This window comes from Zingiber officinale, chromosome 5B (genome assembly GCF_018446385.1).
Source record: "Zingiber officinale cultivar Zhangliang chromosome 5B, Zo_v1.1, whole genome shotgun sequence".
In the NCBI taxonomy this organism is placed as follows: domain Eukaryota; kingdom Viridiplantae; phylum Streptophyta; class Magnoliopsida; order Zingiberales; family Zingiberaceae; genus Zingiber; species Zingiber officinale.
The window spans coordinates 35,024,404-35,048,676 of record NC_055995.1 but is presented as its reverse complement, the minus strand read 5'-3'; the positions used below and the strand labels follow the sequence as shown (position 1 = coordinate 35,048,676).

The window sequence follows — 24,273 nt, the reverse complement described above, 5'->3', positions numbered from 1 at the left end:
GTTACACTTCTTGTATACACAAGACTCATCCGGACACTGAATAAATCCATATGATTGGATTACTTCGTTAAACCGGATGTTCCAAGATCTTGAAGCTTGCTTTAGTCCATAAATGGACCGATTGAGCTTACACACTAGATGATCTTTGCCATTTTCAATGAACCCTTCTGGTTGCTTCATATGGATGTTTTCTTCAAGACTTCCGTTAAGGAAAGCTGTCTTGACATCCATTTGCCAAATCTCATAGTCCATATGAGCAGCAATGGATAAGAGTATCCGGATAGACTTAAGCATTGCTACCGGTGAAAAAGTCTCCTCATAATCGATTATCTCTTTCTGAGTATACCCTTTCGCAACAAGCCTTGCTTTGAAGGTTTCTACCTTCCCATCTATCCCTCTTTTCCTTTTGTAGATCCACTTGCATCCAATGGCTTTTACACCATCAGCTGGTTCTACAAGCTCCCAGACCTTATTAGAATACATAGATTCTATTTCGGAATTCAATGCCTTTTGCCAAGATACTGCATTTATATCTTGGAGCGCTTCGTCATATGTACGGGGATTAGGTTCATTTTTACCTGGGATCAAGTCCGAAGACTCTCCCAAAAACATGAACCTTTCAGGCTGCCTCATAACCCTCCCACTACGACGAGGCACCGTCTGTGGTTGTGTATCATGTTTGACACGTGTTGCAGTCTCTTGTGGTACTTCATCTTGTACTATTGGTATTAAAGTAGACGTGTCCTCTCTTATTTCTTCTAGAACTATTTCACTCATGGGCTTATGGTTCATTACATAATCTTCTTCTAAAAATCGAGCATTGGTGATAACAATGATCTTCTGATTTTTAGGATTATAAAATAAATCACCTTTCATTCCTTTAGGATATCCCACAAACAGACAAACTTTTGTATGTGATTCTAACTTGTCAGTATCTCCCTTCAGCACATGTGCTGGACTACCCCATATCCGAATATGATTCAGACTAGGCTTACGCCCATTCCATAATTCCATGGGAGTAGAAGGAACTATTTTCGAAGGTACCATATTCAGAATGTACACTGCTGTTTCCAGAGCATATCCCTAAAACGAATTTGGTAATTCTGAATAACTTATCATCGATCTAACCATTTCCATAAGAGTCCTATTCCTTCGTTCTGCCACACCATTCTGTTGGGGTATACCAGGTGCAGACAATTGGGATTGAATCCCGACTTCTGATAAGTAATTCCTAAACTCTCCAAAGAGGTATTCGCCACCACGGTCAGATCGTAGTGTCTTGATACTTTTACCAAGACGTTTCTCCACATCAGCCCTATATTCTTTGAACTTGTCAAAACATTCAGACTTGCGGCACATCAGGTAAATGTATCCATATCTTGAATAATCGTCTATAAAGGGGACGAAGTATTCATAACCACCTCTTGCCTGGATAGACATAGGACCACACAAATCAGAATGAACCAGTTCTAACGCATCTTTGGCTCTATACCCCTTGGCCTTAAAAGGTCTCTTGGTCATTTTACCTTTCAAGCAGGATTCACATGTTGGAAAATTTTCCAACTCTAATGAACCCAAGAGTCCATCGGCTACAAGCCTTTGAATCCTACTTAAGTTAATATGTCCAAGCCTTAGATGTCAAAGATACGTTTGGTTCATTTCCGAAGGTTCTTTTCTCTTATTAGAGTTAGAAGATGTGTTATTAATTTCCATATTTTACTTTATGGGAGAAATTGGATTTAAAGTGTATAAATTGCTAACTAATGCACCAGAACAGATAATCACCTTATTCCTCTTTATAACGACATTGTTACTAAAAGAGACTGAATATCCATCCAAATACAGTTTAGAAACTAAAATTAAATTCTTTCTAAAACTGGGTACATAAAGACAATTTCTTAAAATCAAATTTCTATTCCTATCAAAAGATAAGTAGACGTCTCCCACTGCAACAGCCGCCACTTTATTAGCATTGCCCATGTAGACAGTTATCTCTCCATCAAATAGTCGCAGGGTTTCCTGGAACCCCTGCAAAGAATTGCAGACATGATCAGTGGCTCCCGTATCTACACACCAGGTGCTGGTAGATAATACCGCTAAACATGTTTCAACTACTAGAGTATGAGATATACCTTTATTGTTCTGGTTCCTACGAGGACAGTCCGCTTTCCAATGTCCAGACTGCTTGCAGATGAAGCACTTGCCCTTCGGCTTCTTCATTCCAGCTTTCTGTCCTGTACTCTGAGGTTTATTCACCTTCTTTGCTGAAAAGACCTGTTTCTTCTTCTTCTTGCCTTTCGACTTAGAAGTAGAACTATTTTCAGCATAGTGAATTTGAGAACTGTGACGAAATATTCCTTCTGCTACCTATACGCCAACGTATACTCTCTTTTGTTCATGTTATAGTTCAAGCGGAACTGCTCAAAACTTCTGGGTAGAGTTTGGAGAATTATATCGACCTGGGTTTCCCCATCGATTTCTCCACCAAGGACTTGTATTTCATTCAGATAAGCCATCATTTTGAGGATATGATCCCTTACGGGTGTCCCCTCAGACATAGTGGCTGTCATTAACTTCCTCATTGCCTCTTGCCTAGCAGTCCGACTCTGGTGCCCAAAGAGTTCTTTGAGATTGTTCATTATATCATAAGCTGTTGGTAAATCTTGATGATGATGTTGCAATACATTTGACATAGATGCCAAAATGTAACACCGCCATCTCATCAGCTTTTACCCATTTCTTATGATACTCAATCTCCTCTGGGGTAGAGTCACTGTCAGGTGCATCAGGGCAAGCCTCAGTCAGTACAAACTTATAGCTTTCAGCAGTAAGAACAATGTCCAGGTTTATTTTCCAATCAATATAGTTGGGACCAGTAAGTTTGTTCTCTTTCAGTATAATGGCTAGTGGGTTGAAAGTCATCCTAAGAATCACAAAAATAAACTTTGGTCAAGACTCTAAATTTAGAATAACATTGATTCCTCAAACAATACTATTTTAAATTAACCAACATCTCAAATCACCGTGAATATTGCATGCCACGTTAGTGTGGATGTATACAAATTCAACATTTGTAAGAGAAGGGTGTGACCCATTAATTTTATTATCTTGTCATCCTAACTTTATGACAAATAAAATTAATAGTTGGTTTTACTTTGGTCACAGAATACAATAGCAGTGACTCCGTTGGGGAGGATACTATTGAATGTGTCTGAGTGTATACCATTACTTGATACTAAGTCCATTAAATAGGATTGTGCCCCTTCAGTTGGAGAAGATCACACGCTCCTAAATAATCTCCTATAACCATCCATAAAAGGAAGTTTGATCTAGTGATCCGCAACAAACCCATCCGTTGTGGAGGGAGGCACTCAGAGCCAACATGCAAGCTTGTTGCATCACTTACAAACCAGTAATGGAGACCATGAGATTTATTAAAATCCCTCTCCCACTTAGTTATTTAAAATTGAGGATTTTAACCTATACTAGCATACATCACATGCACATAAACATCACAGTAAATAAAAGCAATAAATTTGGAAATTAATTTTCCAACTATTATGACATTTTCCATCATTGTCTTCGGTATGCTCCAACCCTAGCTGCTGCCATCTTTAGCCACCGCCATCGGGTTGAGTTGTCGCATCCTTCTTGCTTCTTATTCCGCTGCGCCTCTGGTGCTCCAAAAGTACCTCGCCTCGCAAGAATCCGATCCGTGACAAAAATAGAATTTTACATATATCGATCCTATATTCCACGAGGGAATGTACATGTAATCTAGATCGAAAAATAAAATTCTAAAAATAATACAGCTCCTGCTGTATTTTATACATACAATCATACACACAAATAATGCCCTTGACATGTCCAAGGGTCCAATCACACACAATATCAATAAGCCATAATAGTTGGAGCCTGCAACCAAAGAGTTAGCATATCCTACTATTTTCCTACCTAAATTATGTATGACATGTGCATAATCTATTTGAATTCTAAAAATACATAGAGGCAAACCCTAGCTCTGATACCAATTGTTGGTTAATCTTAGGAAAACGTACCGGTTCCACTGTACAAAATTTTTGTACAAGTGTCGAACCTTTCCTTAAATAACCTATTGTGTTCTTTAGAAGTTAAATTAGGAATCGCAGACGGAACTTAACATCATTGATTCCAAATTTAACTTATCTGTTCTTAATGGTTTAGATTTGAATCGCAAGCGGAACTTAACACTATTGATTCAAATCTACCTAGATTATTAATTCCATAAATATTAATTTCCAAAATTGGCTTCCAGGACTGCATGGCGAGGCACATGGCCTTCTTAGATATGGGAGCAACCACCACCGCCTAGGCAAAGCCTTTTAAGAAAAGCTAATATTTATTTCCTTAAATAACTCTAGGTTAACCAAAAAGAACAATCGAATCACAAGTTCGAAAAAGAAGAAAACACAATCTTGAAAAACTATTTCGAAAAACTAGATCTAATTGCCTCTTGTATTTAGAATTCTTACAAAGAGAAAAACTAGCATGATGCGGAAAACAATTGCTAATTATATCTTTTCTTTGTATGCTAATGACCTCGAGATCTTCTGCCGTATTCCTCGCCTCGCCTTGGACGTCGTGTGAGCGACGATCCTCCAAGATGAACACTACACAAAAGAGCTTCTCCTCTTCTTCTAAAATCTGGCCACCACCACCAAGGAGAGAGAGCAAAAGGGAAAAGAGAAGGGAGAGAAAAGAGGGCCGGCCACTTGAGATCTCCAAGCCAAAGAATAAGAGTTGTGTCTCATGAAACCCCCTCACCCCTTCTTTTATATTACTTGCCCAAGGCAAATAAGGAAAAACCTTTTACAAAAAATAAAATCATCTAAGAGTTTTTTCTTTTCCATTTTTATTTTTCCTTTTCTTTCCTCTTGATTGAATCAATCACCAATCAATGGTTATGATCAATCCTATTTGGTTTAGGATTGAATTTGGTTTAATCCTATTGGCCGGCCCTTGCTTGGGCACCAAGTAAGGTGGCCGGCCACAATTAAAAGGAAAGGAAAAATAATTTTTAAAAATTTTACAAGAAGAAATTCTCTTATAAAATTTACAAGCTCTCTTTCCTAAAGTATGAGTTAAAAAAGGAAAGTTTCTAAAAATTAAAACTATGTTTTAAAATATAAAAAACTCTCTTATAAAATTTCCTTTTTTAACATGATGATAGAAAATTTTAATTTTAAAACTTATCTCCCTTTTTCTTAAACTATGAGGATGGTTAAAAAGGAAAGTTTTAAAACTTTTAAAACTTTCTATTAAAACATGTGGCCAAATTCAAATAAGGAAAATTTTGAAAATTAAAATCTCTCTTTTAAAACTTATAATTTTCTACAAAAAGAAGATTTAAAAAAATTCAAAACAACCCTCCTTGTTTGAATGTTGTGGCCGGCCCCTTCATGCTTAGTTACCAAGCAAAGGGCCGACCCCTATAGAAGAGGTTGTGGCCGGCCCTTGCTTGGTCACCAAGCATTGGACCGGCCCACTTCTTGGACACCAAGAAGAGCCTTACATTTGGATGAACTTGAGACTATAATGAGGTTACGATAGGGACCTAGAGGAGAAATTGGTTTTAGCCTTCCGATGAGCTTGAGTATCCCGTGCTCGTCCCGAACACACAACTCAAGTTCATCGATAATAACTCATTCCACTAGAGAGTTATTACCGTACTACCGCACCAATCCCAAATTACATTATGGGCTCCTTCTTATCATGAGTGTGTCAGTCTCCCTATGTTTAAGATTACGAATGTCCACTAATTAAGTAAGTTACTAACAACTCACTTAATTAATATCTAGCTCCAAGAGTAGTACCACTCAACTTTATTGTCATGTCAGACTAGGTCCACCTGCAGGGTTTAACATGACAATCCTTATGAGCTCCTCTTGGGGACATTCTCAACCTAGATAACTAGGACACAGATTCCTTCTATAATCAACAACACACACTATAAGTAATATCATTTCCTAACTTATCAGGCATATTGATTTATCCAGCTAAACCTCACTCATTGATAAGTCAAAGAAATAAATATTAAATATATGTGCTTGTTATTATATTAGGATTAAGAGCACATACTTCCATAATAACTAAGGTCTAGTTCTTTTACTAAGTCAGTACAAAAAGAACTTACCTAAATGGTCCTACTCAATACACTTAAAGTGTATCAGTGTAATTTATCAGTCAAGATAAACTAATACTTAATTACACTACGACTATTCTGATGGTTTGTTCCTTTCCATTTTAGTCGTGAGCAGCTTGTTTATAATTTATAGAGAACCGACAACATGATCTTCTGAGTGTGACACCACATTCCATGTTGTCTACTATATAAATTAATTGAACAACTACATTTAACAAATAAATGCAGATATTGACAAATGTGATTCTTTTATTTCAACAAATAAATGTTTACAAAAGCTAGACTTTTAGTATACACTCCAACAGAGATGTCCATCTTGAATCAGAGTCCTGTAATACATAATATACAAATTTAGCTAATTACGTATAATTTAATTAGCTAAATCATATCCCCGAGAAGCTAACCTAAATCCAAATCCAATTATAAACTCTAATTGGATCATCTAACTCCTCAATCATTTCTTAACTAATCCATTCAAATTAGGACTTGAAATAAGCATAATCCATCACAACAACTTAATCCAAATCAATTCATAGGAACTCACCCAAATTCAAGATGGTCACTGATGGCTCACGGTCGAAAGGGTTCCCTACCCAAAACAGAATTACCGGTGTTTTGGATCGCCAGTGAACAATGCTGGCCAAGCTACAAAGACTGGTAGACAAACAATCACAACTTCCAACTACAAATTAAACTCACATCACTACCAATCTGATATCATACTTCTTACCTCAAATCACAGCCACTCTCGCTGCTGGAATCAAAGAGTTGCTGCCCAATTAGGGTTGTTGGTTGCTGGAAGGAGTAACTGTCGAATCCAAGGGCAGAGTTGCTGTTGGAAACCAGAAGCAAATGTGATCAGTTAAATCACTAGCACGAAAAATTGGGAAAACAGAACCCTACCTGCCTTACCCTAATCTTTTCCTCTCTAATAGTAGACTATAACTAGTCGGAACCAAAAACTGGTGGTCGGCAGATAGGGCACAGAACCAAAAGACCTGGGGTGCTCGATTTCTATTGGCTACACCTTGGCTGGCGCCGGCGATCAGGTGGACCCAATCTAGGGCACGACGCTAGGACAAAGGGAAGGTCGACAATGCAGAGAAGCGGCGCCAGGGGTGTCAGCGCTACTCCCTTCGGCCTCAAGTGGTGGCGCCATCCGGTGCGACTTGGAAAGGAAGAGAAGGAGAGGCCGACTCTAGGACTGAGGAGGAGCGGCACCCGACGGTGCTAGGGCACAGGTGTCGGCGGCACTGGTCGGACCTGGTGGCCGACGGAGGTGGATCAAGGGTTGGCGTTGCGTCAACCAGAGGAGAGGAATCGGGGCAGAGGCTCTAGGGTAGAGATTGGGGAGAAGAAAGGATTGCGTCGAGGGTTTTGAAGAAGGAAACCATCGGGCACGGGTAAGGGCACGACGTTGGGGAGAAAGAAAAAGAAAAAGAAAAAGAAAAAGGAAATTAAGAAAACACACATTTCCTCGCTTAAATGGGTAGCCTAAACAGGCTTTCCCGGGACCCATAATTGGTCCTCGTGAAACTCGTCACACGAGCTCCGAAAAATTCCCAGAAAATTTCTTAAAATTTCGGAAAATTCTCTTATCGTTATTCGCCATTTTTCGGTATTTTACACACAGTCCTTTCCGGTATCCAGAGGTATACGTATAACTGTTGGTGCGGTTAGCACTAACGGTCTAACTCAGGTTTTGATGAATGACAAATCAGGTTAAGTTAGGTTTGTTGTCGTCTGACACTTTTATCAAGTGTGCAGGAAAAGTCCAGCTAGGTCGACGGGCTGACCGGATAGCTGGCGAGAAGTCCAAGCGGGTCGACGGGCTGACCGGACGCTTGGCGAGAAGTCCAGCTAGGTCGACGGGCTGACCGGATAGCTGGCGAGAAGTCCAGACGGGTCGACGGGCTGACCGGACGTCTGGCAGGTAAGTGAGGTAAGTCACTGGAGGGGAGTGACTGCGTTCCGGAAGGGAACATTAGCGTCGATCCGACTTAGATCCATTTCGGATATCTAAGTCGAAATCGTGACTAGATTCGGTCTCGGAAGAGCGGAATCTAAGTCATACTCGCTCATCTATAAAGCGTGCTAACATTCTTTTCTGCGGTACATTTGCCTCGGACTAACCTTTTCTTGCGGAGAAGGACTTTACGGAGAAGAGGTCCGGCGGAGGATCCGGCGCCAGAGTCAGGCGCCGGATGGGATCCGGCGCCCGAAGGCAAATTCATCCAGAGTCGTCGCCACGTGGAGCATCATGGTTTGTGCAGACTCGTCACATTCCGTGCGCGGAAGGGATTCAGCGCCGGGACGATATAAAAGAAGCCCTGGAGCTTGAGAACCAATCATCAAGCGAGAACTTTCATTCTGGTCCCATTGCTCTACGTTCTGCGACGCTAACAAAGCTCAAAGTGCTTCTTCGCTTTTGGTTAATTTTCTTGTCGGTATTACTTTGTTTCATTAAGCATTTCCTGTATTCATTCTGTAATTATATTCGAATTGCTAGTGATTGCCCAACGAAAGTGGTCAAGGACCACGGGCCTTCGAGTAGGAGTCGTCACAGGCTCCGAACGAAGTAAAAAACAACTGTGTCTACTTTACTTTTCCTCTGCGCTAATACTCTATATTTTCGAATCGATATTCACCCCCCCCCTCTATCGAACCTATCGGTCTTACAAGTGGTATCAGAGCGGGTACCGCTCTGATTTGGTGCAACCACCAATCAGACAGGGGGTGAAATATTTTCTTAATTCCAAACTGATATTATTATCTTTTTGGAAGATCTTTTTTCGTTACACTTAGAGTTTCTATTTTTTCCCGCACTGCTAATCCAAGACGAAGTCTTGGAATTTTTTTCTAGTTAATTTAGTGTGTGCAGGATAAGATGTCTCAACAAGAAGGCTTCAGCACAGTTCGTCCTCCCCTATTCAACGGGGATGATTTTTCGTACTGGGAGAGAAGGATGGAGGTCTACATGAAGACAGACTACGACCAATGGATGAGCGTCACAAAGGCTTATAAAATTCCAGTAGACAACTCCGGGAAAATAATAGACCCTGAAGAATGGACAAATGATTTAAAGAAAAAGGCATCAATGGAGAACAAAGCCATCAACACTCTACACTGCGGACTAACACGAGAAGAACTGAACCGGGTCGGACCGCATGAAAACGCTAAGGAGCATAAACTGATCGAGCTGCACGAAGGAACAAGCGACGCGAAGGTAACAAAAAGAGATTTGCTGTTAAATAAAATTTTTAATATAAAAATGCAGGAAGGAGAAAGGCAAAAGCACCAAAGTCACCTCGCGCTGATGGCTCGCGAAGCTGAAACAGAAGACGAGACTTAATAAGGTACGCATTAAATGCTTTTCCGCGAAATAATTTGTGGGCATCAATTGTAGATGCTTACAAAATTTCAAAAAATCTATCTAAATTAAAATTGGATGAACTCTTTTGTGAATTAGAACTTCATGAGCAAACTAACGCCGGGGTCGAGAAAGGTGTAGCTTTAATTGCAGGTTCCTCTAAAGAAAAGAAGAACAAGCCCGAATCGAAGAAGATTCCGATCAAGACTCGGAAGACGAAGAACATAAGGAAGATGTTCACCAGGAAAAAGAGAAGCTTCAGCAAACAGGATCTTCAGAAGATCAGTTCGCCAGCCGACTCAAGAAATGTCACATGTTTCGGATGTAACAAAAAGGGGCACTACAAGAACGAATGCCCAAGATTGAAACTTGACAAACCAAAGTCAACAAAGAAGAAAGCCCTCAAAGCAACATGGGACGATTCCTCCTCAGACGAATCAGAGGGAGAAAGGCAAAAGCACCAAAGTCACCTCGCGCTGATGGCTCGCGAAGCTGAAACGGAAGACGAATCAGAGGAATCGGAAGACGGGTCCGAACCCGAATCGAGCCACGAGTCCGTACTCGTTTCCGAAGGTTCCGAAGAGGTATACCTAAACTTAAATCATAAATTCTTTAGAATTATCTCGTGTTTAAATAAAAAATTAGTTAAATTGGAAAATGAAAATAAATCGCTTCTTGAGGAAAATCAAAACCTCAAGGAACAATTAAAAAATTCGAATCCAACTCAAGACCGAACACTTGAGGAGGAGAATATATCATTAAAAAGTGAAATTAATAAGTTAAAAGAATTGTTGGAAAAATTCACAACAAGATCTAAAAATTTAGATTTAATTCTAAATAACCAAAAGGCATGCTATAATAAAACCGGACTTGGATATAAGTCAAAATCAAACAAAACCTTTAAATCATTATTAACCCAACACAAAGCAACTAAACAAGCTTGGGTCCCGAAAGCGTGCTTAACCACGCAAGTAGGACTTAATCAATTCTATATACCTAAAGATAAAATACATTATATAAACTTGAATAAATCAGATCAAAAACTAAAAAATAAATTTAACTTAAAATCAAAATTCAAAACTCAACAAAATTTAGACTATCACCAAGTTGATTATAACTATAAAAAGAATCGACACAAACCCAAAATCTAAATTAATGGCCAATAATTCAGGGGGAGGCTCCAGAATAGCTGGCACCTCCAAAACTAACATACCCGACAGGGTAACCCAAAACAAACTAACCCGGCAGGGTAATCGGGATTAGTTAAAGAGACCGAGGTTAACCGACTCATGGTACTGGTGAAGTTTTTGGATGATAGTACGTTAGGGAAGCTTGGGCATCGCATGTCTAGAAAGATATGGCTTCGATCTGGTGCATTTGGCCAAGTGGAACTGACCGAAGCTACCCTTAAACGAATCCTAACCAGTTAGACCAAGATTTAGTACTAAGTTCCGTGGATAGGACTATTCGGAAAACTTCGAAAGGTTGGTTACTTCTAATGATGTCCCTGTGACTCACCAAGCTTAGAAGTTTATCCGAAGAATGCCTATTTGTGGAAACCAAAACTAAATCTGAATCTAACACAAGTTAAACCAAAAGTCTGTAATCAAACCAATTTCATCTCACAAAATCATAGGATTCCCTGATTGATAATATAGATCGGGTGAGATGAATAAGGCTTAACTTAATTTTAAATTTTCAAAAATTTTAATTTTAAACTTAAAAATTATTTTCAAAATTTTAAACTTAAAAATTATTTTCAAAATTTTAAACTTAAAAATTATTTTCAACTTAAAAATTATTTTCAAAATTTTAAACTTAAAAATTATTTTCAACTTAAAAATTATTTTCAAAATTTTAAACTTAAAAATTATTTTCAACTTAAAAATTATTTTCAACTTAAAAATTATTTTTCAACTTAAAAATTATTTTCAAAATTTTAAACTTAAAAATTATTTTCAAAATTTTAAACTTCAAAATTATTTTCAAAATTTTAAACTTAAAAATTATTTTCAAAAATTTTAATTTTAAACTTAAAAATTATTTTCAAAATTTTAATTTTAAAACTTAAAAATTATTTTCAAAATTTTAATTTTAAAACTTAAAAATTATTTTCAAAATTTTAATTTTAATTATTTACAAAATTTTAAACTTAAAAATTATTTTCAAAATTTTAAACTTAAAAATTATTTTCAAAATTTTAAACTTAAAAATTATTTTCAAAAATTTTAATTTTAAACTTAAAAATTATTTTCAAAATTTTAAACTTAAAAATTATTTTCAAAATTTTAAACTTAAAAATTATTTTCAAAATTTTAAACTTCAAAATTATTTTCAAAATTTTAAACTTAAAAATTATTTTCAAAAATTTTAATTTTAACCTTAAAAATTATTTTCAAAATTTTAATTTTAAACTTAAAAATTATTTTCAAAAATTTTAATTTTAAACTTAAAAATTATTTTCAAAATTTTAATTTTAAACTTAAAAATTATTTTCAAAATTTTAAACTTAAAAATTATTTTCAAATTTTAACTTAAATTCTTTTTAACTTAAAAAGTATTTTCAAAATTCTAAAAATTTTTTACAAAAAAAAAAAAAAAAAAAAAAATCAAAAACCAGGCGCGGGCGCCCCTGGTATTCTCGTCGGGGGCGCCCTAAAGGGGTCCCGGGCGCCCCGCCCCAGCAACCCCGGGCGCCCGGAAGGGATCCGGGCGCCCGGAGTGCCCTATAAATAAGGGGCAGTAGGCGCCCCCAACCTCTGCCCCACTCATTCGCACTTTTGCCAAGGTTCACTTTGAACCTCAGTGCGAAAGTACTCTAAATTAAAATTTTCGTGCGGTAAAGACGCTGTTGCGATTCAACCGAGGTCGTCAAATCTCTATTTTTTCGATGGCTCCTCGGTAAAATATTCTTCCCCTCTCTAAAATATTTTTTGTTGTTGTCTTCTAAATTTTTTATATATTATTTATATACAGTAAGAAACGAACAAATACTGGTGCTGGACCCTCCAATGCTAGTGCAGACCCTAGGTTTCCCACAGACGAACTTAGGATTAAATTTGAGCCCACCATCTATAAGGCCATTAGGACTACCTGCATAGATAAAGCATTCTTCTTAAGGTCATGTCCTCCTGCCTTAGAGGTTATAGGCCACTACAATTTAAGCAACCTTGTAGAATGTACCAGTCCAATAAACATAAGTCTATGTGCCGAATTTTGCAATAACTTAGTAAAAATAGATGACTTCACCTATACCACTAGGGCAGCAGGCACTGATATCATATTTACCCCTACGACTATCCGAGAGTTTTTAGAGTTGCGTCCTTCTACTTGCCCTTTTTTGTGCTATCCTCCGAGGGATCTACCGTTCGACGATCCCTACTCACATATTACTCTCGATACGATGTATTCGTATTTTTTTGGGGGAGAGAGAGATCCCACTGTGACACAGTTTAGGTCAGTAGAACTTAGAGTCCAGGACTACGCCCTTTATAGGGTTGTAGTTCTTTGCATTTTACCACTGACCACTCGGGACATCGCTGTGATGCGCCCATTCCATTCATTCCTACTTTATGCCCTGATTCATAGGTTGGAGATTGACATTAGCCTACATATCTTCTCCACCATCATTTACGCAGCCGGATACGTGACTGACAGTCGTGTCCATATGCCATTTGGTCACATTCTGACAGCCTATATGTCCTCACTGCACATTGATGTCACTAGAGGAGACGTGGCCCATATGACCGAGTTCGATGTTATATCCTCTCGGAACTTTTCCCTAGCCGGCATCCAGGTAGATAGAGATGACGGGACTATGACTTGGCGGAGGGGGGCACAGCACCAGCCCGATCCAGACGCATAGATGGACGAGTTTTCCGGAGGAAGCCGCACCGGCTCCACCACCACCCCCAGCTCGAGCACCACGACACGCTCCCCGCACTCTAGCCGACCGTATGACCGGACTAGAGAGAGCCATGGCGAGTCTCCAGCAGGAGAACTCCGATTTTCATCGGGACATACGGCGAGAGGTTGCCGAGTTACGAGCTGCCGGGGACACCCGCCACACTGAGCTGATGACACTTCTTCGATCCTTGGGATCTGGACCACCCCCTTCATCATCTCAGTAGCTTTAGTGATGACCTACTTCTGTAGCTACGCTATTTGTAAAATATTTTGGATTTATCTAGTGACATTTCAAACTTACATTGAATATGTTCTTGCTCAATAGACTAGGAAATTTCAAAAATCCTTTTGATTTTATCAACTTATAGGCTAAACTTGTTTGTTTTCAAAATTTCCATTTTTAGACTTTCAAAAACAGTTTTGGCCTTAGACTAGGTTTACATCCTTAGAAAGCATGTACCCATAGGACTAGTTTTTGAGCATCTCACCAACACCCTAGGGTTACCTTGCTTGTGTTTAATAAACATAGAATGGGGTGAGATGCATAGGCCATCTGTCTGGACTTAAGATGCTTATTTCAGTGCATCAGTATAAGTCTGGACGTTAAATATAATTCAAATATTAATCAGATTAAAGTTCATCAGTCAAGTCAAACACTGACTGATTATAATTAACTTAATCTGACTAACCAAGTGAAAGCTACTATTTTCTAATAGTTAGTTAGTACCTAATTGGTTAGACAGCTGGTTAAAGTTAGATATCAAATTCAGGGGGAGAAATAAACTACTTTAGTTTTCCAAATTGAATTTTAAACTTAATTTTGAAAATAAGAGTTTAAAAATAATTTGTTTAAAATTGTGAAAATTTTAAACTCACAAACTCTTTACCTATTCTTTGAAAACTGAACTTTTCAAGTATTTTAAACAATGGTTTTGAATCTAATACTTTTAAACTTTGAAAAATTTGATTTTGAAAAACAAATTTCATCTTACGTTTACCAAGACTCCTTTGAAAACTAAAAGTAAAGATTTAAACTTAATTTTACTTTGAAAATTGTCCTGAGTCTACTTCTTAAAAATTTGACTTTACTTAATTTTGACAATCTAATTTGAAGGATAAATTTTACAAAATTTAGTTTACAAACTAAGCTTCTCAAAGTTATTTTCCTTGTTTTGAAAATTAAATCTTGTACATTTAGTGTTGAAAAATAAATTTCAATTAGTTTTGAAAAATAGACTTTTCAAACTTAGCTTTGGGATTTTGGTTTTGAAAACTTATGTTTAAGTAGCATTTCAAAGTTGAAACTTGTTTTGAAAAATTTTTTTTAGACCTTATACACTTATGTTTGAAAATTAACCTATCTAAACTTAGCATTTTTTTTCTAAAAGCTAAAAGCTAATGCTTTAAACAAATTTTCAAAACTTTATACTCCCCCAAGTCAATTTGATCTTCTCTTGGAGTTAAAAACTCAGTTATTGTTCAAAGTATTATTGTTTTCGGTATTTCTCACTGTGATTGTTTACCCTTGTTTTTTGATGAATGCCAAAGGGGGAGGGTTAGGTTGGTTAAGTTAGAGCAACTAAATGAAAACAAAAAAAACTAACTTAAACCTTAAAAAAAAACCTCAAAAATCATGCTTGATTTTTGCATACTTTTTATCACTAACTTAACCAGGTTGTCATTCCATCAAAAAGGGGGAGATTGTTGGTGCGGTTAGCACTAACGGTCTAACTCAGGTTTTGATGAATGACAAATCAGGTTAAGTTAGGTTTGTTGTCGTCTAACACTTTTATCAAGTGTGCAGGAAAAGTCCAGCTAGGTCGACGGGCTGACCGGATAGCTGGCGAGAAGTCCAAGCGGGTCGACGGGCTGACCGGACGCTTGGCGAGAAGTCCAGACGGGTCAACGGGCTGACCGGAAGTCTGGCAGGTGGACCGGACGTCTGGCAGGTAAGTGAGGTAAGTCACTGGAGGGGAGTGACTGCGAGGACGCGTTCCCGGATAGGGAACATTAGGCGTCGATCCGACTTAGATCCATTTCGGATATCTAAGTCGAAATCGTGACTAGATTCCGGTCTCGGAAAGACGGAATCTAAGTCATACTCGTTCATCTATAAACTAATAACATTCTTTTGCTGCAGGTACATTTGCCTCGGACTAACCTTTTCTTGCGGAGAAGGACTTTCGGAGAAGAGGGGTCCGGCCGGAGGATCCGGCGCCAGAGGTCCGGCGCCTAAGGCAAATTTCATCCACCAGTCGTCGCCACGTGGAGCATCATGGTTTGTGCAGCTACGTCACATTCCTGGGGATTCAGGCGCCCGGGACAGCATATAAAAGAAGCCCCAGGCAGGAGCTTCAGAACCAATCATCAACTGAGAACTTTCGACTGCTGGTCCCACTGCTCTACGTTCCTGCGACGCTAACAAAGCTCCGACAAAGTGCTTCTTCGTTTTTGGTTAATTTTCTTGTCGGTATTACTTTGTTTCATTAAGCATTTCCTGTATTCATTCTGTAATTATATTCGAATTGCTAGTGATTGCCCAACGAAACTGGTCAAGGACCACGGACCTTCGAGTAGGAGTCGTCACAGGCTCCGAACGAAGTAAAAAATAATTGTGTCTACTTTACTTTTCCGCTGCGCTAATACTCTATATTTTCGAATCGATATTCACCCCCCCTCTATCGAACCTATCGGTCTTACAATAACTACGTATATCAAAATCCTAATATTCATCTTCTTCATCCTTTAATTTGAACGTCGGAATATCTGTGTTATGAAATTCTCTTCCCGTCATTCTAATATTCTTCTTCTTATCTACTTTTATCTAGGGTCCGAATCACGTCATCATCCTCATTATTATTTAGTAATTGATAATTAAATTGACAATAGAGTAAACTTTTTCATCCTTTAACTTAAACGTCGAAATATTTATATTAGAAAATCTTTTGATCATCATTCTAATCCTCTTCTTATTATTTACTTTTTAGGTTCTGAATCACGTCACCATCCTTATTATTATTTGATGAGTGACAATTAAATTGACTAGGGACCAAACTCATCAATGATTTATTTGAGCAGACCGGATCAATCATAATCTCCAATATCTAATAAAACATTAAATGACTGAGATACCCCGACGTTGAATTCCTAACTATTCGTCTTGGGATAGTTTAAATCACCACTGCCTCTGCCGTAACAAAATGAGAAGAAAAAGAAACGTAGCATCTGGTGTGCATGATTAAAATTTTATGGTCAAGTGTTAAAAAAGAAAAGGTGTTCAGTGATACATCACTACGTTCTCGCTCTAATAATTTATAAAGTTGGAGTGAGAACTCCAAATGGAAGACCCAGTTTAAAACTGCAAGGAGAGATTGTACGAGCTAACAGGCGTAAGTTCAGAAATTGCAGGATGAGTAAGGAGGAGTCCCAAGAAGCTGAAGCACCGAAGAAGGACGGCAAAGGCGGATGGATCACTTTTCCTTTCATCTTAGGTCTCATCTCTTCCCCTCTCTCGCAGCACCGATATTTAATTTGCGGCACGCAGATCGAGCTGGTAATTACAGGGAGGGAGGATTAATATTGGTTTTGCAGGGAGTGCGTTTGGGATGACGCTAGCGGCTTCAGGAGTGACAGCCAACTTGACGGTGTACCTGATAAAGCAGTACAACGTGAAGAGCATCGACGCCGCGCAGATCGGGAACATCGTCAACGGCTGCATCAACCTTTCTCCCGTCGCCGGAGCCATCCTTTCTGATGCCTTCGTCGGCTGCTATCCAGTTATCGTTTTCTCCACCTTGCTCAGTTTACTGGTAGGCAGCGTCCTCATCTTAATTCTCTCATTTGAATCGTTTTAGCAGTTCAAAATTCTCATAATTTTTCTATCTATACATTTATTAACTTCACTCTGACAGCAACGAGTATAAATACTAATTAATTTATGTTTATAAAATACTTTTTGTAGTTTAAAATAGGAAACAAGTATAAATAAGAAGAGTTCGGATCTCTGTATTTTCTTATCAATCGGGCTGATCAAATTACATTTTATATAATAAAGATGTCTTATATATCACGAGAATATATTACACATGACTATCCAGTAAATAAGATAAAAAATAGAATTTTTTGGGTGCAGAAGATCTGAATTAAAATATGAAATACCTTTTTCCATGGACCAACTAGAGGGTTTTTTTTTTTTTTTGGGCGATTAAAAAAAAATTAAAAAACAACCTATTCGCTGCTGCAGTCACTCGTCCTCGTCACGTTGACCGCTGCCGTCAAGTGGCTCAGGCCGCCCCCATGCGCGTTCGGTTCCGCCGACTGCCAGTCGGCGTCTTCGGGCCAGCTCGCCTTCTTATACATAGCAATAGCTCTGACAGCGGCCGGCTGTGGCGGAACGCGGTTCAACATGCTCGCCCTGGGCGCCAGTCAATTCGACAAGCCCCGAGACCAGACCGTGATCTTCAACTGGTTCTTCGTCCTCATCTACGCCGCTGGCATCATCGGAACCACTGTCTTAGTCTTCATTGAAGACAGCATCAGCTGGACGCTGGGCTTCGGGCTGTCCGCAACGGCTAACGCTGCTAGCGCCGTCGTCCTGCTGTCGGGAGCCAAGTACTACAGGAAGCCGGCAGCCCAAGGAAGCCCGTTCACTGGCCTCCTACAAGTGGTCGTTGCTGCTTTCAGAAAATGGAATGTTACAATAACACCGGCGAATCCCAGCTATTACTTCAGAGCAATTAATGGCGGAAACATTAACAGAGCAAAGACTTTGGATCAAACTCCGAACGGGAGCCTACTGGGACGTGCTCCGACCCAGAGCCTAAGGTTTCTGAACAGGGCTGCGTGGATCTGCGACGGCGAGACCAAGCCAAACGGGTCGGTGGCCAAGCCGTGGAGGCTCTGCAGCGTGGAGCAAGTCGAGGACTTCAAGGTCTTGCTCCGCATCTTCCCTCTCTGGAGCTCCTCCATCTTCATCAGCGTCTCCATCAGCATCCAGCTCGGCCTCACCGTCCTCCAAGCCCTCACCATGGACCGTACCGTCGGCCCTCACTTCTCCGTCCCCGCCAGTTCCTTTGTCGTCTCCTCCCTCGCCAGCACAGCAATCTCCCTCTGCCTGCTCGACCGCTTCCTCCTCCCTCTCTGGCACCGACTCACGCGGCACACTCCCACGCCGCTCCAGCGCGTGGGTGTGGGCCACTTCTTCAACGCCGCCGGCATGGCGGCGTCTGCCCTGGTCGAGCACGCCCGGGCGAGGGTGGTGCGGGCGCATCGTAAGGAAAGCGAGGCCGGTTGGGTGGTGCCCATGTCGGCGCTATGGCTGGTGGTGCCGTTGGTATTGGTGGGGGTGGGGGAGGCGTTTCATTTCCCGGGGCAAGTGGCGCTTTATTACCGGGAGTTCCCGTCGATGCTGCGCAACACGTCGACGGGGTTGATAGCGGTGACCATTGCGCTGGGGTTCTACCTGAGCACTGCCGTGATAGACTTGATCCGCCGAACGACAGGGTGGTTACCGGACAATATAAACGCGTCGAGATTGGAGAAGGTGTATTGGATTGTGACTGTGTTGACGATTGCCAACTTTAGCTACTACATCGCCTGCGCAGCGCTCTACAGGTATCAGAATCCGCTGCCAGAGGAGGAGGAGGAGGAGGAGGAGGAGGGGCGGCAGCAGCAGCTGAATGTAAACGATTAAACTGAGGAATGTCAGCATTGACCCGCAGTAGTTGCTGAGCTTGACAAAGATCTATGAAGTAAATGCTTTTCTTTTGTGAGAAAGAAGGTCGAGTTAATATAATATCGCTTTGTTCATGTGAAAAAAAGAAGATCATCTATTAACAATCATTACTAACAAGCTCGTTATCACATTTAACAATGTTAAAATTTTAAATAATTAAACAAGTTAAAATTAAAAGCTCCATAAAGCGTAAATGGACTATGTTCAAATAAATTTACCAAATTTGAATAATCGTGCAAGTTAGCTCATTAAACTAGATTTTTTTTTAATTGATTATCTTACTAAATAAATTTTTAAAATATAAAATTTAACTCAACTTTACGTGTTTAATTTATACCTACACTGAATATACAAAATAATTTAATAATGTTTGAAACTATTAATTTGAGTTGAGTCTGTCGAATTGGCTTGTTTAAATCAAATATAAATTGGTTGTATTAAAAATTTACCAACTTATTTAACAATGACCCTAAATGATCAATTCGTATGAATTGTGAGCCTAGACGGGTCGATTTGTGGTGGTTCGATTGGTTTGTGGGTTGAGAATTTTTTTTTTTCAAAACTGAAAACTAAAATAAAAAATTCAACTCGTATGTTGATTGTACTCATCTAATTCACAATTCAAATTTAAAAATTTCAACCATTTTTATTTATTTATTTTTTTTGATGGGCTCATGAAGTGGCTCGTCTAACCCATAACTCACCTTAGGTTGGGTTGAGATAAAGATTTTTTAACTTGTTAGGATGACTGACAAACCCCTAAGTCAGATGACAGGTTTGACAGGCGAGAGTCATCAGTGAAGGAACTAACAATTGAACCGCAACCCCAACTACTTTTCAGATCTTAAACTACTTGTTATTTTTCTTTACTTAGCAAGCACAGATCTTATATGGTCATAATATTATTTTTTATAGTTACTATTCATAATAGGGTTACTGATAATCATTTTTCATGATAATTAGGTTTTTATATTTGTACTTTTTGATCTTCAAGAATGGTAAATTAGCGTTTATATTGTATTTCACGAATTGTATTCATTTTTGAGCTTTAATAAGATTTATCTTTAATTTATAATATTTGATGCTAATAATTGAATTTGGACTTATAGGTGATTAAAAGGGTCAGGACTCGAGTTAGAATAGAACATAATTATTGATCAAGATATGAAGCTTTTTAATCTCGATCTAAATTGATCTATTGTTGATCAAGATATGAAACATTCTGGATTGTCCGTTCAGATATGAGATCAGATCCAAATCTGATGGTCACAAGAGCTTCGTGACAGTCTGCTGATCGCATCTTTGTCCGATTGCTTCCTCACACTACCTCACACGCTATCTTCTCCCGACGCACTCGCTGCACCCTCTCGCCTCACCACCGACGGCTGGCGGCATCATCTCCACCCTCACCACCGCCGGCCGGGCTCCATCCCCTCTCCATTGTCCCTCACCTCACGGAAGCAAGCTCTGGACAGCCACCACGCCTCCACCTCTTCATCTCACCGGCGGCTATCACAACTTGATCTCTACCTCCTCTTTGGGTTAGAAGAGGAGGAACCGGTCATCTTCTTCTTCCTCTTTGAGTTATAAGAGCAGAAGCACCTCCCTCTCATCGGCGCATCCACCCCTCTTCTTCGGGTTAGAAGAAGAGGGCTCGCCCTTCCGTCTCTGGCCATCCACAGTTTCTTCCAGCGAACTCATTGCCACCTCTCCACTTCGGGTTAGAATAGGAGAGCTCTCCATTTCTCCCGGACAGCACCTTCGCCGCCATCAGCCCCCTTCCTTCATCAGATTTTGGGCAGCAATCTCTTCATCATATCCCGGGTAGCAGCCCCTCTTTTACATGGTTGTTAGTTCAATGTAGCTGATGTTTATTTTTGTTAGCTGATGAATGCTTGTATTGGATTGTTCTCCCATGTTTAGAATTGCACGTACTTGTGATTCATGTAATTCATGCTCACTATGTGTTTGACAAATTTCCTCTAACATTCTTGTTACTTTTAGTTGTGTCAGTGCATTTCAATTCATTTCGTATTCCAGCAATGTTTTATTTTAATTGGATGTTAGTGATAGTTGTTCTTCATTTTGATGTCATTAGGTTACATTAGTTAGGTTTTGTTAGTTCCTCTATGTTTTATTTCATGCTTAGTTTCATTTAATGCTTGCTTTGTGTTTTCCTTAATTCCTGGCAGTCATAGTTTAGGTTAGATTAGGTTATATTTACACGCATTGTCTTTTATTTATTAGAATTAGATTTTATTATATGCATTGTTTTTCATTTCATAGGCTTAGAACTCAAACCCAAACCCCCCATTGTTATGTCAAAAACTCTAAGTAATAATAAATCAATTCTAAGAACTATCATCCATTGTTACATTCGTTAGGAGACAGACCCGAGTCATCCCTATGCTATATTAGCGTAGAAAGGGTTCAGTAACTTAATTATAATTTGATACACACGTAGTATGATATACAGGTGCTCATGTTAAATTTTGACGATGTTGTTGGGAATGTTTGATAACTTAGGATTATTTTTCTATTGCTTTACAAAAATTCATGTTTGATAACTTAGGATTATTTTTCTATTGCTTTACAAAAATTTAAAAATTGTTTAGGGCTTAATTTATTATATCCATGTGTTTTATCTCGTAAGCTTCCTCTATCTGGTGATTTTGTTGTTTCAGTGTTTCAGGACTAGGATATTATTTCAACGACCATTGATCAATACTTTCAATGATTTGGAGGTGTTAATCAGGTTTATAATTCAAGAATGAGTTCTTGTCTAATGTGTGGTCGTCTAGCCCATTCAATTTATCAATGCCCCATTATGTACCGGAAGCAAATGCATTTATTAGCGAATCTAAGTGTTACTAACATCACTATCAGGACGTGTATGATCCAGCTGTTAGCACTCATATTCATGGTTGGGTCAACTTAGTACTATCAACCCTAACAAATTCCTGAGTAGTATGGGAATACACAACAGTAGGATATTGAGCACCCCCAATGTTATAATTTAGACGGGATGAACCATCAAAATTTCATGTATGGGGGTATACCACAATAGAGTATTCAACCTCCCCCAACACATCAGAGTCCACATGGATTTCAAGATGACTCAATGCTTACTAGACCTCAGACATTCCATTAGATCTAGACAACTCCTTGGGAACATTTCAAGAGTTTAGTGAAAAAGTTCATGGCCCCAATCAAGCAAACTTGCAATATCTTGAGGAGGTTGCCCAACGAATGATATTGCAAATTCAGTAACAAACATTGCAAATGCAACAACAACATAAAGAATATATGCTCTAGGCCCAACAATGAGCAGAGGAATCAAGTCGGAAGTTATAGATGCAATTGAATCAACTTACAACATATGTCGCCCAACGACAAGTACAACACTCTAGTGAGGAGATGGATTGTAGAGCTTGTGACATTCCTGATTTTGATTCTGAGGCACTACAAGACTCCTCTAGTATTTTGTACTGTGATGGTGTAGTCGATGATTCTAACACTGTTGATGTTGATGTTGATGTTGATGTTGTTGTTGCAGATTCGAAATGCAAAATTTTGATTAACATGATTGAGGCTACAAAATTTGATTTTGTTGATGAGGGAAGTGTAGGGACTTATGCAGAGGAGGTAAAGCCCTAAGAATCACTTTCTTTGGTTGCACCACTATCGAAGCCAGAACCACAAGAGGAAATCACATTCACTCTTCTAGAACCTCCAGGTACCTTTAAGCATTATAAGGTTAGTATGTCTTCTGATTTTTTTAAAAATTTTGTAGAGGTGTCTATTATTGATTTTATTGAATGTGATTTATTGTTCGATACATGTTCGATAAAGATTGACTCTATTACATCTCTTTCTTATCCCGCATGTGTGCGGGAGACACTCTCTTTCCTTGGCCATACATGTTTGGCAAAAATCGAGCTCTTAGAGTACATACTCCAATTGAACCACCTTCGACCACCAAGTTCTAAGGAAGAAAAAGTGAAGAGAGTGATCATGACTTCGATTGTAATCATTCTATTCCAGCGTTGGATGCTCAAATTGAACCTTCTTCAACCGTTCGGGAGAACGTTCAAGGAGACGGTGATGGAGGGAATGCCACTTGACAATCACACGATGAAGACTCTCTCTGTCGCTTGGACCATCCCACTATCGATGTGGATGTTGCTTTTGAATCGTCTTCAACCGTCGGGAATATAGGGGAGTCCGTCCTTTAATTTTTTTTTGTTACTTCATACTTTTTTGTACTTCATACTTTGCTTTCATATTTTGTTTTCATGCTTTGCACTATGTTTGGTTTATAGTTCATTTGGTTTTAAATAAATCTCTTTGTGTGCTTCCTAGAAGTAATATCTTGAGAATAGTAAAAGTTCTTTAAGTTTGACCATCAAATTTTAGATTATTTGACATGATTGAATTACATATTATCGGTTAGTATGGTGATGAATTCTCTTTTGATTAATTGAGTTTGATTGTCAAAAAATCACTTAGAGAGGACTACCTTAAGCCTATTCTCTATTCTCTTTTTGTGTGATATGCACTCATGATAATTGAATTCTAGAACTTGCTTTGTTTTTTTTCAAAATCAAAGAAACATTTGCATGTATGAATGTGATGAAGGATATGTCTTTCCCCATCCTTTGATTTCTTTTTCTTATAAATTCTAGTGAATATCTCACTCAACAAAACTTTACCTTTTCTCATATTTGCTTTGTCTTAATTCTTGAGAGTTGTGATTGATTTCTTGATGAGTTAGGATGTCCAAAATTCTAAGTGTGGAGGAAAATATGCATATGTTTTGAGTTCATGAAGGTTCCCTATTTTAATTGATTGGAAATTTTGTAATGGTGGTGTAAGATATAGAAAATTAAATAATAAGTATAATTGGAAAAATAATCTTATTGGATTTTTTTTTTCAGAATTTTTAGAAATTTTTCTGAATTTAAATGAAGTCCGTATGATACGTTTAAGGAGATAGAGTTATTGGGCATGGAGAAAATTTGTTTGGAATATCTCTTAAATGAGAGTTGATTGATTTCGTTAACTTAGGTTGGGATTAATTAA

The 24,273-nt window shown here is 38.8% G+C and overlaps 1 protein-coding gene across 1 annotated transcript; it reads left to right on the top strand.

Annotated features, from left to right (window-relative positions):
* Positions 1 to 16,665: 16,665 nt before the first annotated feature.
* Positions 16,666 to 19,257, top strand: LOC121984340 (protein NRT1/ PTR FAMILY 2.7-like). The gene is made up of 3 exons (XM_042537230.1): positions 16,666 to 16,948; positions 17,049 to 17,266; positions 17,701 to 19,257. The coding sequence occupies exons 1-3, from the start codon at positions 16,867 to 16,869 to the stop codon at positions 19,147 to 19,149; spliced, it is 1,749 nt and encodes a 582-aa protein (XP_042393164.1). The 5' UTR covers positions 16,666 to 16,866; the 3' UTR covers positions 19,150 to 19,257.
* Positions 19,258 to 24,273: the final 5,016 nt, after the last annotated feature.

What these genes read in the sequence shown, in the direction of transcription:
- LOC121984340 (XM_042537230.1), top strand. Translation starts at nt 16,867, where the DNA reads ATGAGTAAGGAGGAGTCCCAAGAAGCTGAAGCACCGAAGAAGGACGGC. An exon ending in CACTTTTCCTTTCATCTTAG is followed by an intron (nt 16,949 to 17,048) that starts GTCTCATCTCTT and finishes TTGGTTTTGCAG; the next exon opens with GGAGTGCGTTTGGGATGACG. An exon ending in CCACCTTGCTCAGTTTACTG is followed by an intron (nt 17,267 to 17,700) that starts GTAGGCAGCGTC and finishes TCGCTGCTGCAG; the next exon opens with TCACTCGTCCTCGTCACGTT.